The sequence below is a fragment of the Lonchura striata genome, chromosome 6 (genome assembly GCF_050655825.1).
Source record: "Lonchura striata isolate lonStrDom1 chromosome 6, ASM5065582v1, whole genome shotgun sequence".
NCBI lineage: Eukaryota > Metazoa > Chordata > Aves > Passeriformes > Estrildidae > Lonchura > Lonchura striata.
The window spans coordinates 20,110,326-20,127,533 of NC_140708.1; the positions used below are offsets into that span (position 1 = coordinate 20,110,326).

The 17,208-nt window shown below is 36.2% G+C and overlaps 1 protein-coding gene across 3 annotated transcripts in view; it reads right to left on the reverse strand.

Moving 5' to 3' along the window:
- Positions 1-17,208, reverse strand: part of ADK (adenosine kinase) — a 266,568-nt gene that overhangs the window by 69,096 nt on the left and 180,264 nt on the right. For all 3 annotated transcript variants that reach the window (XM_021549097.3, XM_021549088.3, XM_021549106.3), the window contains exon 7: positions 7,280-7,450. In XM_021549097.3, coding sequence (XP_021404772.1) covers positions 7,280-7,450 — 171 coding nt within the window. The remainder of the gene's footprint in view (positions 1-7,279; positions 7,451-17,208) is intronic.

Sequence of the window (17,208 nt, forward strand, 5' to 3'; positions counted from 1 at the left end):
CTGCATCACTTCACATTTAGATGCTATCCACGGGGAAAACATGGCAATGCAGCCTTACAATCCAATGAAAGGACTATCTATAACAGGGGGAGAATCTCCAGTACATGTTGCCATAAGAGGCTTTAGCATAACCTTATCTTCTGAATCAGAAACTGGCTATATCTGCCCCAAATAGGGCTTGAAATGTGGAGGCCACGAATTAACCTTAGCTGGGTTGGAAAACAAAGCTTTATTGTAACGTATTTTTCACCTACATTGTTATCTGCAAATATCTCTGTGAAATTGAAAAGTTCTGAATTTACACTGATTTGATGACACTTTTGTGAACATATCAGCTTCTATTCTTGTTTGTATCAACTGCGTAACTCAATTTTATTCATAATCTTATTTTTGCAGTTCTTAAATTATATATTAGATCTTGTATGTTATACATTTTTGCCCTAGTGATCTGAGTATTAAAAGGCATATGTAGTTTACCTTTGAAAGGCTTTCAGAGAGATATGTTAATATTACAGAGAAAACTGAAAGCCAGATTTCTGCAGGTTTTTTCCTCCAGACAGGTGAGTTTTATCCAACATGTAGTCAGCAGCTGAACACATTTCAGGACACTTAACTGAAAAAAGTTAGAATTCAATTTTGCTTGTTCCTGGCTCTGCTCTTGCTCTATGACCTTGGGCAAATAACCTTTCAATTGTCCACCTGTAAAACAGTCAAGACTACACACACACCTTATTGGTTTATTCTGAGCTTTAATGTTTATGAAGTGTTATGAGATGCTCTGGGAAGTGCTACAAAGTGAAAAGGGTTATCAATCACTGTCAGTAAAACACAAGCTGCTGAAATACAGTGGAATCTGCTTTCCCCTCTCAAAGGACGTTCTGTCTTGTGCTGGTTGTTCTCCTGTATTCACAGTCTTAAAAGTATCTCAACACTGCATAGCATAAAGAAGGATAAATATCTCTAAGCATTCTGAGAGACTACCAGAAAATATTTTTAGTTCTAAGAAGTGAAGTCTGTTGGAAAGCATAAGCTTTGCTTCTAAATACCTGCTTGTTTCCCATAACAGAAAACAAGAAAGACATTTTTTGAGATAGGGTTCCTAAATTGCTTAAATAGCTAGACATTAGCTGAAAGCAGCACTAAATATAAATTTAAATACTTGGCTCTCAATTTTCCTTTCATTCATGATATACTAGGTAAACTATACTAAAATAATTACTTGCTTCTTACTCATGAATTTCAGTGCAGCAACTGAGACAATATAGATAAATAAGATGATTAATTGAGACAGAATGAATCACAACAAAATATGTTGTTGTAAAAGGTATGGTTAACTCCACAGTGATTCATATCATTTCAGATAACAGGGCTTTTATCAAAAACGGCTGCAAGGTTGGGAAATTATATAAAATCATTTTATCTTAGAGAGCCACTGCAGTTCACATGGGAGGGGGAAAATAAAGAGGAGAGAAGCAGCAGAAGATTCAGTGTCTGCAGCTGAAATAGCCTTGGGCTGTTCCAGCATCCTTCCCACAGCATATCTTTACAACACGCCACTGACATGATCAACCTCCCTTGTGCTAGAGACCTTCTCATTTTTCAGATGGCCACAATTTATTAGATATACCACTACTGAGAAAGTTAATTCCATGAATTAAGGAGCAATATTACAACACCACATCTACCACAGGAAAAAGGCCTCAAAATTCTAAAAAAACATAAAATAAAAATAGTATTTATTTTTTTTCCATTCATAATTACAATTTTTAATTCCCAGGCTCCCTCCAAAGACTTTGCAGAAATCTTAAATGTAAGATTTATAAAAATAAATATTATCTGTTTACTGCAGTTTGGAAAAGAAACACCAGCAACAGCTGACCTTAAAAACCTCTACCTGTTAAAATAGAAAGGGAAGATGAGATGTCTCCTTACAAAATTTTTTCCCATGTGTATTTAATAAACTGGGTCAGAATATCTGACTGTGATTTTTAACTGAACCACAGACTCCCTGTAGGGAACTGTGCAAACCTCAGTCTCTCGCCCAGCCTAGGAACTGAAGATAATTACCCTCACCTGTGGGGTAAAGTGCCTGAGAACTGAAAGCACAACGAAAAAGAAAATATCAGTATATAAATTGAAATGCAAAACACTAACACCCAAGTAAATGTAATTCAAGATGATTACCATTTCTGAAAATTTAATTCCAAGTGAGCAGAGATGTAGAAGATAAAGGCTGAGCTCTTAACGATGATAGCTTGCCAACAACCAGTGACTGATTTTCTCCTGACTCCTACTTCTTCATTGTTTCCTCAAAATCAGACAACTCATCAGTGTAAAAGGACACTTGTGGTTGTGGAAAGCTATCTGCTAGGCCTAGAAACAGTAGGAATTACACTGAGTAAATTCAAATCAATCCAGTTATGCCATTAGGAATGCACACTAGTTTGAAGAGAATCACCATCAGGCTCATTTATCTTATAAAAGTAATTAAGTCTCATTCAAGATTTTTCTGGGCTACAGGTATCAATCTGATCCCAGGTGATAACGCAGCAGAGGAAATTTGCAGGTGGAACTGAAGGTTGTTCTCCATGTCATATCTTAATGTAATGTATCAAATTATGTGGAGTGAGAGTTTACAGCAAGGGAATAGACAAATTTGTTTCAAAAATGCCATTTAGGTGTAAATCCTAATATGTTGAACACTGTTTATGCCAGAAAACTTACCAGTATTTCCATTTCCTCCCTTAGCTAAAACAAGCACAAAACTATAGACTGCCTGCAAGCTCAAAATAAGGAGCATGTTAATCTCACCAAAATACCACCAACTCCATTTTATATTTACTGTTTTTCGTTGCCACTGAAGAGAATTTTCCATGTAATTGGAAAATTACATGGAAAGAGACATGGAAGAGACTTGCCTTTATAAGGACTTTAAAAGGGTATTAAAGGTTGCTGTCCAAACCACCTACATTTGTATGGATCTCTCTGTTAGCATTTGATACCTCATTTGAAAATATTTTAAATAAAGGAGGCACAATATATCATTGCAGTATAACTGTGAAGAGGAAATTATGAAAGACCCATTTGCTATCTTATTCCAAAGGCATTCATCTCTTTAAAGCTCAGGATTTCTAACTCTAGAACCACCACTAAAGCTATTGTTATTGCTTCTTAAAATGTATACAAGTCTTGTACACAACCTGCTTTCTTTTCAGCACATTTGCTGTCATACCAGCAGCAATTTCCCAATGGGCTCACAAATGCTCTGTCTTTGCAAAACTTCAGTTTATAATGCTGTAATTAATTAGTTCAGAGATTGTTTAGAAGTAACAGCTCTTTACATTAAAGACAAAGAGGATCAATTTCTAAAGAATAATTTTTATCTTAGTTTTCTTTATTATTTTGTACTTCAAAAAGTTCACGATTTCTCTTCTATATAACCTTCTCAACCTCTATGGATCACTGTACACTGAATAACACAAGTTATATCAGTGGTTTATTGTTTTTGTTGTAAAGCATTAGATGAAAAGTTCAACATATCTATAACTCCAAAGTTTCTAAATTCTAAAATTTAGAAATTTTAGAATTATGCCTACACATAGCAAGAGAACCCAGAAGATCTTTACCACATCAATATCAACAAATATTCCTTTGAGCCATGAACTGGTGCCAGATGCGAAGATCAATCATGTGAAAGCCTTGCAGTGTCCCTTAAATCCTGAAGAAACTGCTATCCAGGTGCACATGCAAAAATATAGACTGTTCCCCCAAGGCAGTTCCTTCCCTGAGGAGATGCCATTGTAACTCGCACTGGAAATTTAATTCAGATTCCTGTGTCCATTAAAAACTTTGATGGGTCAAGTATTTAATCTATATCACCATTTGGCCCTAAACAGGAAAATGAAAAGTGATACATACAAATTTAGTTTCCTGCCTAGAAAAATTGCCTAGAATAATTGCCTAGAAAAATTACTGTGTAGGAAACTTGCTACAACTCTGTGTAAAGATGTTGCTTTCAAAGCTTTCACTCTTTTGACCATCCTGTTACTGAAAGTTACTCTGAGTTGTAAAATATGTATTCTAAGGTGAGCTTTTACAGCCGAATTAAGCAGCAACTTGTGACAAAGCAGTTATCATCAGGAGATAATTGACCTTATTTGAGAGTTAAGCATCCTGAGGCAAAGTAGAGTGTGCTTAATCCTGGCAGGTTAATTATCCAGTGATTATGGTAGCTTGGAAGGTATTACTGCTAAGAACCATTTGCAAAATGACACTATTAAAAAAACCTTAATTTAATAAAAATTAAAAGCAATGACAATAATCAAGTTCTTCAGTCATGTATTCCTAGATAATGACTGCAGAATGGCCCTACTTGGTTAACTGCAATGACCATGTAATTATTCCTTTTCTGAATGTTCTGTACTAAATTTGTTATATGAAGTACTGTTAATAACTAGAAAAAATTCAAGACAAGTAGTTTAGGTAGATTATAAATGAGATTTAAACAAATTATCAAAATACCAGTGGTCACTGAGTTAATGCTGAAATTGATACATATACTGAGCTGTTAGCAAAGCATTCAGTGTCAAAACTGCAGTTAAGGGTGTGCTGGCATTTACATTCAAAACCAGAATATTTATTCTGAGAGGTTTATAACTTGCCCATTTTAATTACCATCTGGCTGAAACTTGAAATAACCAATCTCCATTCAGATGTAAATTTTTAAGTAGAAGATGTAATTTAAAATCACTTTGCCAATTGTTTTTAGTTTAGGAATGGTAGCAATTTGGAATTTTGCTGCACTCGGATGTTTTTGTATTATTCAAAAAATAAACAGCTCAGTGCTTAACAATAGAATTTTATTGGACTATAATGTGAAGATAAATATAGGGAAGAATAAAATTGTGTCTAAGAGTCTTGTTTGTACTAATGAAGCAAAACCACACAACTTAGTATGCCTTATTTGTTAACTTATGCACTTACACTGATGGAAAATGTAGCATAAAGCAAAAGGAAATCACACTAAATGGACAAAAATTTGGTGTTGGTTAGCTGAAGTGGTTCGTGGCCCATTAAGGTATACACAAACACAAAAAAAATCCTGAATATGCTTGTAGCTGAAATTCATATGGGAGGAAAGAAAAAGCACCAAAATCAAGAGTGGAAGTTACAAAGGCAGAGTTTGTCAGATTGAGCTTTGAGTTTTGCAACTACTCTTTATCAAAAATCATATACAGAGAGCAGAAATACTGACACTGAGAAGACACAGAAGCTGCTCAAAACTAGAAGTACATTATGCCAAGAGCTTGGTTTCAAGTCACACAGAAAGGCAAGACAATAAACCATGGCAAGCAGCATTTCAACAACTCCAAAGCAGCAACAGCAGCAAGAAGCTGAGACTAAGAAATGATCAGGTTTCCATGACTAGTGTAAGTAACCAAGAGGCTGGTACTCCGAAGTATTTATACATTTCGTACTGCCAAGTTTAAGGATGATCACTTAAGTTTAAATAGCATCTTTTATCCCGAAAGACACCCAAATGCTTCAGAAATTATATAGAGAAAATGCAGGGAGTCTTTCAACTTTAACAAATATAACAGTACTACACAATATTTTTGACAGCAGGTGAATAATACCATAAGAAACTGAATTGACAGAGGAAATTAACCTAGTTAAATAAAATTTCCGAAATGGAAGTGTCACCTGTATCATGGGCCATTGCTTGTAAAATACACAAATGCACAGAAAGTAACAACCTATGAAAAATAACACCTAATAGACCACTGTGATCTAAATTTTCCTAAGAGGTCAGTGGAGCAATATTTATATAAAATATTCTCAAATTTTAATCCCAGAAATGTCTGTGATGCTCTTCTACTCTAAAATTATCTAGACTTGGTATTACATAATCTGTGAAGTCTGACAGAATTTTGTGTCAAGAGTACATTGCTATTTAATAAAAATACTCAATACCATCTTTGTGAGGACTCTATCAGAAATTACGTACCAAGGTAACAGTTGGAAATAGCAAGAACATATCTGGAAAATACTTTTTATGCATAGTTAACTTTAGTTAAAAGGGTTTCCCTTAGCCCATGCATTTAAAAACATTGCAACTTTCTTTTTTTTTAAAATAAGTATTTTAATTTTTTAAAGTCCTATCTATATCTATAAGATATTTAAGTGTCTATAACAATGCTCGCCCCTATGTGAACATATAGACAATTGTTTAAAGACTGACTTTATTGGTCCAAGTCCCTTCATCACAATCAGGAATAACCACTCCCAGGACTAAGTTGCTTTTCCATCATTTTCCTTTACTCCTGTAGTTATCTTGAGTGACAAACCCACATTTCATTTAGTTGTGTCACACATTTCAATGCTGGTTTTTTCCACCTTTTCCTGCTGAGAAAACTAATAAATATTTAAGAACACTTTCTGAAGAGAAGAAAAATGAAAAATTATGAGGGAAATCTGAATTAATTTGGTCTATTAACATGTACTTCCAGGCAGAATTTCATGCAATCTCTTTGCCAACTTACACAGCAAAGATAAGCCTTCCTCTGATGGGCTGCCAGTCCATCCACCATAAAATCAATGAGAACCTTTTAAATAAATTCTCTATTTCTTAGTTTTCTCCTCCCACTTCTCCCCAAAGAGTCATCTTCATCAGAGAAAATGCTATTATAGCAGCACTATGGGCAAGGAATCAAGTAACAGGAGCTCAGTGGTAGCCTTTCATATGTTTTTTTTTTTACAGCAGAGTTAAATTCAGGGTGAGATCATTATGCACATGGACAGTTATTACAAAGCACCAACGTGTTGGGTGCTTCCTGCTAGAATGAGCAAGTTGTAAACCTCTAACAGGTCAAGTGACATCTCTGGCATCAACTGAAATATCCCAGTCCAGTGACCACGGATGTAACTTTCTAGTGACACCTCACATGGTCAGATTCCCTCTATAAAAAAAGAAGGACCATGAATTACAGAATCATCAATGTTGGAAAATACCTTCAACATCATCAAGTCCAACCTTTGACCATCACCACCCCATCAACAGGATCTGCAGCACTGAGTGCCATATCCAGTATTTTCTTGAGCACCTCCAGGGATGCTGACTCCCCCACCTCCCTGGGCAGTTCGTTCCAATGCTTGACAACCCTTTCAGTGAAGAAATTCTTCCTGCTATCCAACCTGAACCTCCTCTGGCCCAGCTTGATGCTATGTCCTGAGGAAGCTCTGAGACACAAACACCTATGTGCAAGAGATACAGACTCACCGTTTCATTTCCAAAAAGCACATCCACGTAAGGCATGACTTTCATCATTGGCTCTTTGTAGAACTGGCTTATAAATGGTGCAGAAAGATTCAAGCTGAAGATCTTGTTGTTGGCAGAAGCCTGAGCAGCCACTTTTAATACTGCTTCTGGTGACACTGTCAGGAAGAATCCCTGCAAGCATCAAAACAAATCAATGTATGTTACTAATTTTATATTAGGTACCACATGAAGCATGCTATTTCTGTAAAGTCTCTCCCAGCCCACATTTGTCATACATGTGCACAGATAAAAACTTCTGGGAAATACTGCCTTTCCATTAAGGTATTAAAGAGATGACAAAGAATCTGCATATGCCTAGCATCACAGCCTTTCAAAATTAAATGTATCTCCTTACCTCTGCATTCCACAGACTACACTTTCCCATGACAACTACGATTAATGTTCATAACTTAAAATGTGATGTATTATAATTCTAAATGCCCCTTTATAGTACCAGAGTCAATCAGACTGTGCTGCTTAATTCCAAAGTCGAGTCTGAATCCTCTGTACACAGCTAAGAGACTAATGAAATCCCTAACTTAAACATTAGTACCTTGTTTACAGTAAAGGCCTTGAAAAGCTGACTTTGTAGCACTTGTTACTGTTTTGCAGAAAAAACCTAGGGGTTTTCATGTTTCCACATAGGCATTTTATTTGCCCCCTTCTTCCAAAACTACTTTCTTTTACTCGGAACATCCACATTTAAGTAAGTACCAACTTCCAAAATTGCTACTTGTCTACTAAATTGTGAATGCTGATTTCAATCCTATGAAGAGCAAGGCTGCCATTTTGAATTCAGCATTGCAGATGGTTACTCCAACCACACGAGTTCCAGAAGCCATAACAAGATCCCCTAGAGTTTCATTAATCTGCTATTTAAACAAAGGCTTAGACTTTGCACTAATTAAACAAATTTTGTATGTTTTGTGTTTATAATTCTAAAACTTGTTTTACTAACTGTTCTCCAAACTCAGTAAATAATAGCAATTTTCAAGCATGAGCAGAAAGTGTTAAGTTTAAGGCCAGAGATAATGTCTAAGGCACAGTGAGAAACAACTTGAGGAGGGTCTGACAAATAAAACATCATCTCAGTCCTATCTATAACATCACCACTATGACACTCCAAAAGATGTAATAGTGACACAGTCTTATTTTCTAGTTTCCACACATATGATTATACCTTTGAATCACAGAATAGCTATATTTTCATCCTGCATACTTCAGTTATCAAATAATTTTAAGCATCCTAATCACTAGAAAAAATAAGTCTATGGATTAAAGACTACTTTGAGAGTATATCTATTTCTCTTTACTCCACACTCTCCAGTCTGATAAATACATGATTGAATTCAAAATTTGGGCACAATTTGCTAGTTGACAATCAAAGTCCAAAGGCCACAAGAATCCTATGCATGCTGTGGAGCTAGTTAGTACCCTGAAGGACTGGAAGCCTGTAAACATCCAAACTTCTTTGCTAATTTTACATTCAGAAGAATTAAAATGAGCAGTTTCTATAATTTCTAATCTCCATAGCAATCTCTACAATCTTTTATTTTTTTTATGAACAGAGATTTTTTAAAAAATCTGTTCCAAACACAAAATAAAACACTTTCAAGGGTGACATGTTGCCAGCTCCGGATAAATGACAGATTGCTCTACAGTGCTCTACGTAAATAGTAACCTGGTCAAATAATTAGGCTTCTTACCAATTTTAGGCTGAAAACTTCATCTGAAGTAAAATACATCTGATTGCAATTTGAGGTACAGAACACTATCCCCATGAGATCTAACTCAGGCCTGCATCCAACTCCCTTTTCCTTGTAAAGGCAGCATAAAAGTGCTGAGATACAGATAGGAGAGTTTGCTTTTTAGATCCTGCAAAGTAAAGGCCAGGAAATCTCAAAGGCTGTTGCTCTGTCTTCTGGGTTTCTTAAAAATCACTTCTGCCATTTAATTACATTCTTCCACAGTTTTGTTTATATTTTTAAATAACTGTTTGACATTAAAACATCTAGAAATTACGAGCTCTGTGTATGACAACTCTTTTCCAAATATAACACTTCTTCACAAAACAAAATTGTAGCAGTACAATCTGCACAATAGAATTAAGAAAGTAGGGAGAAAATAAAATTTGATCTGAACAGATATTGATTTAAAGAAACCTAATTCAACCCCCCTCTTCAGGTATTTAAATTAACTTTGTCTCTACTTTTAGTGGAATTCCATGCAGCTATGACCAGTGTAGCTACAGCAACACAGCTTCCTAAGCTTAAATTACAACCAGAGAAGCCACAGGCCCCTACTGTAGCATGCTACAGTTGTGTACAGGAATGAATTCCCCTAAACCCCCCAGTTTTCTTATATCCAACTGGGATTCAGAGCAAAGTTGCTCTGTGACTTCCTTAGAAACTCAGCCTGCAGGCTCTTGCAGCTGTCACTGCTTTTGGTCCTGACAGAGGTATACAAAGGGACGCCTAAGCCAACTATTCTTACTTACTCTAACAATTCACTGTCAGCCAACATTAGCTTTGAGTGAGAGAATAAATGTATCCTGTAGCACTGGTATAAAAGACCCCGTATTTCACCAGTAGGAAGTTCTATTCCCACTAACAAGAAGGTTCAGAGACTCCTCAGAAGATACTCTATACCCTTCCACATACCTACTACAGAAAGTTTTGGGGTCCTATTTACCTGCAAAATCCAAGGATACTTAAAACAACCATGAGGAAAATACCTCTAATCAAAGGACAAGACAGTTAACAAACAGAAATTCCACCAGCCTGGAAAATGTACATTACATAGAAATATGAAATTACTGTGTATATAATGTAATGTGTATGTAACTCCTTCATGAAGGAGGGTGATGCTGGTGGACAACCAGCTCAGCATGAGGCAGCAATGTGCTCAGGTGGCCAAGAAGGCCAATGACATTCTGGCCTGTTGCAAGAATAGTGTAGCCAGTGAGAAGAGTGTGGCAGTGATTGTCACTGTACTTCGGCACTGGTGGGGGGGCCAGACCTCAAGTCTGCTTTCAGTTCTGGGCCCCTCACTTCAGAGAGGGCATTGAGGTGCTGGAGCATGTCCAGAGAAGGCAACCAGGCTCAAGAAAGATCTAGAAAACTTGTCTTACAGGAATGTGTGAGAGACCTGGGATTGTTTAGTCTCGAGAGCAGGCCCGGGGGAACCTCACTGCTCCCTACAGCTGCTTGAAATGAGACTGCAGTGAAGTGGGGACTGGGCTATTCCACTCTGCCTACAGAGGGTAAGAGCAAATGGCCTAAAGCTGAGACAGAGGAGACTCAGATTAGATACTAGAAGGGGTTTTGTTCATTGTTAGTATGGTCAGGCATTGGAATAGATTTCCCAGGGATGTGGGCACTGTCCCTGGAGGTGTCTAAGAGGCATCAGGATCTGGTGCTGGGTGATGTGGTTTAGGGGTGACAGTGGTAGTGCTGGGTGGATGGTTGGGTTTGATGATCTCAAAAGTCTCTTCCCACCTTGATGACTCTACAATAGAAGGACATGTGACAGTTGGGCAGAACAGCCATCGAAAGTGAAAGGCAGAAATACTGTAAGATAACCTATAAAACATTAAAGGCTATCAGATATATCAGCAGCACACAGCATTCCTTTGGCATGTGCTGATAGAGTATACCAGATGCTACTGCTTCATGATGTACTGCTATTTTCTGCTGCTCAAAATGTAATGAGTGTCTTTTCTATGCCAGGAGGATGGTACCATTGTACCACAAGCCACGGAGCAAGGCTGAACCAAAATACAGACCAGAAAAATAGGATGGTAGGTTGAATTAAGGATATGTATGTTTGTATATACACATGCACAGAGCAATACCATTCTTAGGCACATTTATTTAAGTCCTTTGTTGGGAAAAACATCCATTTTCCTTGTGGGATAAAAAGAAACAAAAAGGAAGAAATAAGAAAAATGCACTCATGTATTGCAGACACATGGCTATGGGTGATAGTCACTTGTTTTTAACTTCAGAGCTTTTAAAATTCAGTAAGATGCATACAACAGCAGAGGACAAAGTCAATAGAGAATATCACATTAATCTGACTTCTACAATATTCAGGAATTCTTTGATATGCCTCATTAGATATGCCAGAGTACTGTGAATATTGGATAGTCTTTCACATTCATATCTTTTTTCTTTGTAGACACTAGCATTACCAGAAGGATTTGGTGAGTTTACACACCAGTAATTTGTCTTGTAAGCCACCTCTCTCATTTTTATTCACACACACAGACCCAAAAGGTTTCTTCTGACCTACACTAAGCTCTTACAGCACCCGCTATAGCAGATGTGAAGGCAGCAAATTAAGGGTGTCAAAAGTGTCAGCAGCACAGAAACACAGAGTGTTGAAGAGGTGACCTCATGAAACCACACAGCTCTGGCTTAGGTGAATGCAATTCTGTATAAGGTGTCCTGTCCAAGCTCAGAAGCCTTGCCTTACACTGCATTCATGCACACAAATTCATCTGGATTACACACATGGAATGTTTGCACAATCAGGATCAAGGTTTTTTTCCTGAGCATTTCCAAACAAATGCAGGGCAAAATGATAACAGCCTTGCAATTTGGGATTTATTACTGTTTAATAGCAAAGAAGCAGTACTGACTCAAAAACATACGGAGATAATAAAAATTAGGATTTCTTTCAAACATGCTACCTGCTAAAATGCATTTCTTTCTTTCTAGCTCTTCCACTTTCCTTGCCACTCCCACTTGCAGAGTGGATTACATGAAAACAACTCTATCATATGAATGACAGGATTCTGAACCATGGTATTCTAAGCTGATTTGGGAATGCCATTTGGTAACAATGTAAAATCAATAAATCATGTGAATCAAAATATTTAACTTTTAGGAAAACAGATACAACAGTCTGCTGCCATTTAAGACAAATTATATTCTGCCAACAGGAAAAGAACACATCATTTAATCCAAAATTATTTTATAGCAAGCATTTACATAAAAATGCAATTATGATGACATCACACTCATCCATCTAAAGGGTGGAATTTTTCAGACACACAGAAACCTTGACAGTTATGTAGTGACAGTCCTGATAAATAATGTGATTCAGTAAAACCCTACAAAAATCATCTAATTTCAAGTGTGCTGGCAGTTCCAGTGAGAGTGCTGAGGTGCCAAAAAAACTTGCTCCATTACATGACAGACACCAAGTCAGAGCTTTGGGACCTGGTTAAGTTTCCTATATTCTCCAGAAAAAGAGAGCTTGAAGCCACACACTTGGGCAGAAGAGGCATCCCTCAGCTCTGCTCTGCCATCAGCCTCACATGCTGCAGTCTTGCATGGCAGTACCTGAGCTGGAGAATGAACCACCAGGTAACTGCTCCAGGGCAGAGAACTTCCTCAAGGCTTCCAGGTGCCCTCACAACCACAAGAGTCAGAAAGACTTTTGTTCTCCAGCCTCTGAACTGCCTGAGCACAGATGGGGTGCAGTCCATGTACCACCCACTGTGAGACATGGCAATGAAATCATCTTCCCTCAGAACAGGAATCAGAAGGGAATCTTCTTGGAATGAAAGTAAAAATTCTTCCTCTGTCTTAGTACTTATGTGAGTTTAAAAGAGCAGGGAGCAATTTAAAAACTACCTTTCATATTGAAACATCTGAGCATATTACTTGGAATGTGCAAGACTATCAAGTTAGCAGATTTATTGACCCCTTATCTCTCCAATCTCTCGCTTTTGAGCATTTATACTTGCATCCTGTTCCTGCTTGAAATTATTGTTAAATTATTTTCCTTACTGAGCTACAACAGAATAGTCATGATGATGCAGATAACAAAATACTCACAGTACGGAGGAAAAAACCTTCAGAAATAATTAACAAACCCCTACAAATTAAATAATCAACATGACCTTTTCTAATAAAAGTTCTTGTGGCTTTAAAGTAGTGTTTTACTTTCTCTAGAAAGGACAAAAGCTCTTTGTAACTATCCACTTGGGAAAGGTTCGGTCTCTAAATTAGTAAAATACATTAATGTTATTGTAATCTATGTACCTGTTTTTCCTGTAAAAAGTAATTTAGGAATTTAGAAAGTACCTAGACCTAGTATCAATTGCATTTTTGAACTATATTTTAGCTCAGTGATAAATCTTATCCCAGTGATCAGCAAGCAGTTACTTACTGAAACAAAACCCACTGCTGTTTGTCCAGTTCCTACTGGAGACAGTTGTTTTAAATCAGGAAGCAAGGACAGCAAGAATGCAACAATTTCTCTGAGTAATTGTTTTGGCTTGTTCCTGTATGCCTTGTTTATTTTTATGAAAGTATTGCTTTATAACTGGAAAATGACTAAGCCATAAACTATTGTTTTATCATTCTGAGTGGCCAGTGTTTCTGTTTTTGATAAAAGCCAAGTTTCAAACAGTTTTCAGGAACATAGGAAAAAACCTAACTGTCAGTAAATGTGCTTATATTGACCATGACATTTTCCTCTATGATGGTGCCAAAAAGTCAGAAGGAGAGGATTGCTTTCAGACTTGAACAGCTTCTTTGTTGCTGAAGTGAACTCTCATTACTGCCATATTTGTATCTACCAGTAGCAGAAAACCTTCAATATCAGGCATTGCATGCTAAAGAAAACAATTATTCTATGCATATATTACCAATCTATTTTTAATTTTAATCAGTTTGGAAATATTTTTCAATTCTGTTTACTACTGTTTAAATTGGCCCCTCTGTGAAAAAACAAAAACACCTCTCAAATATGCTCTCTCAAATCCAGTATATAGTTTTACACGAGTTTAGTAAACTCAGCAAGTGAGATGTATACATTTAATTATACTGAATTTTTAACAAAATTTTGGAGGAAGTACTAAACATCACCTGAGAGATAGGAGCCCAGACATTTTATTACTTCAATTAACAATTCAACCTCTTTTGCCTCTGTTTACCCACTTGCAAAATAGTCATAATGATAAATACACCTCCATTGGCAGAACCAGTGGGAGGTTTAATTACTTAACATTACTGAACTGACTGAAATTTTGTGTTGAAAGGTATTATAGAGTATAGGGTATTACCATCAATAAAATATAAGCTGCAGATCAAGCAAGCTATGATAAAGAGCAAGCCATTTCATTTCTTCTAGTATCCCAGAACCACTTTACCACACTTTTTTTTTATATTGAAAACCAATTTAATCCTTACTGAGAAAGCCATGCATCTTAAAAATTGTTAAATTGCTGATTAAAGAGAGAAACCATTTCTTTCACCTTTCATCCTTTTAAAATAATTCTTTATTAGGTTTACCTAACTCATCTATTAATATGAGGATAATTTTGTGGTTTAGACTGAAAAACAGACTTGGACCTACTTTTTATTATTTAATTAAACAATATCCAGAAGTCTAAATATTGGTATCAATATTATTGATTATGTTTGGAACAATGAGATAACTTGTTTTCAATCATAATTGCCAAAATTTTGAGCACAGTCCCAGGATCCTGGTCATGGAAATAAACACTTCAGGAAGCATAGAATAAGGTATGGTTAATTTAGGCCCTTGATGATAGTGCAACATTTGCTTTTTTGTATATGGCTAGTTCCATTAATATAATGTGGCATCTCATAAATTATGTAAACATCAACCATATGTTGAATTCATTGAAGTTTGGTGTGTACATAATATTTACAGTATATTAGTAAATTGAGAGAATCTATGTAACTACAAATGCATAGAGAATTTCTAATTCTCTAGACAGTTAATCCTCAGTTTGAAAGCCCTCTAAGTAAATACTTTTAACAAGCCCATTTCTTGCTTATTAAAATAGCCTTGAACAAGAAGAGAACAAATAGGAGTATCTGCTTAATTAAATGTGCTTCTACCAGTACAATGATTTGATTTAGGAACACAGGTTAAAAACTCATAGTGAAACAATGACTGATAGTAGATAATCACCACTGACTGCCTGAGTGTCAAAAGGAAAAAAAGTCTCACCAAGCTCTTGCTCTGTACTGGTATATACTGCTATACCTGTGGCCTCTGTCATGATCCCCAGGTGATGCAGAGGAATGCAACAGTTACATAACATAAATAAACACAAGAATTACTCCAATGCCCTGGACAATAAATCCATCTTACAGATTTCCCTGTTAAGAACGTGGTCATGGTACAAAATGTTTCACTTAAACTGAGGTCTGAAAGCAGATACAAAGTAATGAAATATAGGTATCTTTCTCTCTACGCACTCTAATACTGAAACACTTCAGGAGAAACCTCTCTTCCCTCCCCCAGCTACCTTTGAGATCTTGTAATTTATAAGAACATAGCAGCGTGGGGATTAAATATTAATCAAAGTCATTACCGTCATCGTTAGAACATATTTCAAGAGCCCCAAAGAAAGAGCATATTATTTCACTAATAAAGATCATATCAGAAATATGTAGCATGGTAAGTATGAAGAGGAAAAAAGAAATGATCAAGTGGTAAGTCAAAAGATTTCTGAAGCTTATAGCACTATTCAAATGCTAACTCATCCTTTAACTGAGTCTGTTTAAGCAAGGCAGGCTCACCATGGGCAAAACTGAGCTCTATCTAGAACCACAGGAGTCCACAGTATATTTAAAATAAGTAACTTTGCTGAAGGAAAAAACCCACCTATGCTAATACAATATTTTTTTTTAAAAAGAAGGATCCAAACTCCATCAATATATTAGTGAAATCCTGGAACACCTCCAAAGCTTCAGTGGAGATCTGAGTTCATTTGGTGTGCAATAAGGCTTTCCCAAGCACAACCAGAGCCTCTGAAACCAGCACTGCTCACAGGATGACTTATTCTTTGCATTAAAGAATGACCAGCCTTATGAAATCTATTATTTGCAAATTAAGGTGTAAATGATTAATAAAACAAATACCTCTCCCAGTCCTCAAGGTACTTCCTAGCTGATTTTAAAGGGCCTACATATTACTTTCATATAGAATTAAGTGCATAGTGCAACAAAAAGCTCAGAAGAGCTAAAACCATAACTTGCATAATAATAAAGGATGGTCAATCCTTTATCCTAGTCAGTATTTCAAATTCTGGCTTACCAAGTCACGAGAAAGTGAGTTAAATATTTCTTTCAATTATCACTCTTCTCACAACTCTATCCTCTAAACCACAGTTCCAACAAAATGTCTTTCACAGCAAATATAACACTTACTATGAACATGCAATTAGGTCCTAATCACTTGGATTAATTACCACATCAGGGTTTACAATAAAACATTTATTGCTCACACTTCCACACGTTAAAATTAATTATTTAAAAGAACATTAATGTTATTGCTTGGCCTTTTAATTTTCATTATAGAAAGACTCTTACATGGCTTTGTTTCTGAACACAAGTAAATGAGGGTCAGGATCTAAGCTAATTCTAATAATTATTAATATAGTTGAAATGTGGACATTTGCTAAGCTCTAAACAGATATATCCTCACCTAAATTAATTTGGGTAGAATATTAATTTGGCTGTACAATATTTTGAATACAATGAGCTATGTAAGTGTTTTGCATTAATTATTATAGTCTGAATAAGTACTTCCTTCAAATTCCAAAGGTGAGGGGGAAATACCCCTAATTATTAGCTTTTTAGAGCTAATAATACTTACATTAAGTTTCTAATTCTAAGAATGTATGAGTTCATACCTCAGAAACCTACTTTTAATAGCAGGACCACCACTGTAGCCAGGGAGAACAGAGTAAGTCTTTTAACCTCAGGGGAAACTTCCCAGCTAAGACATTATTTTTTGGAAAGGCATTATTTTTTGTAATGTCATATTATTGGGAGAGTAAGACACCTTAATAGGGGCTTCACTTTGCACTGCTATTTAAGATGCTTGAATACCTTAAG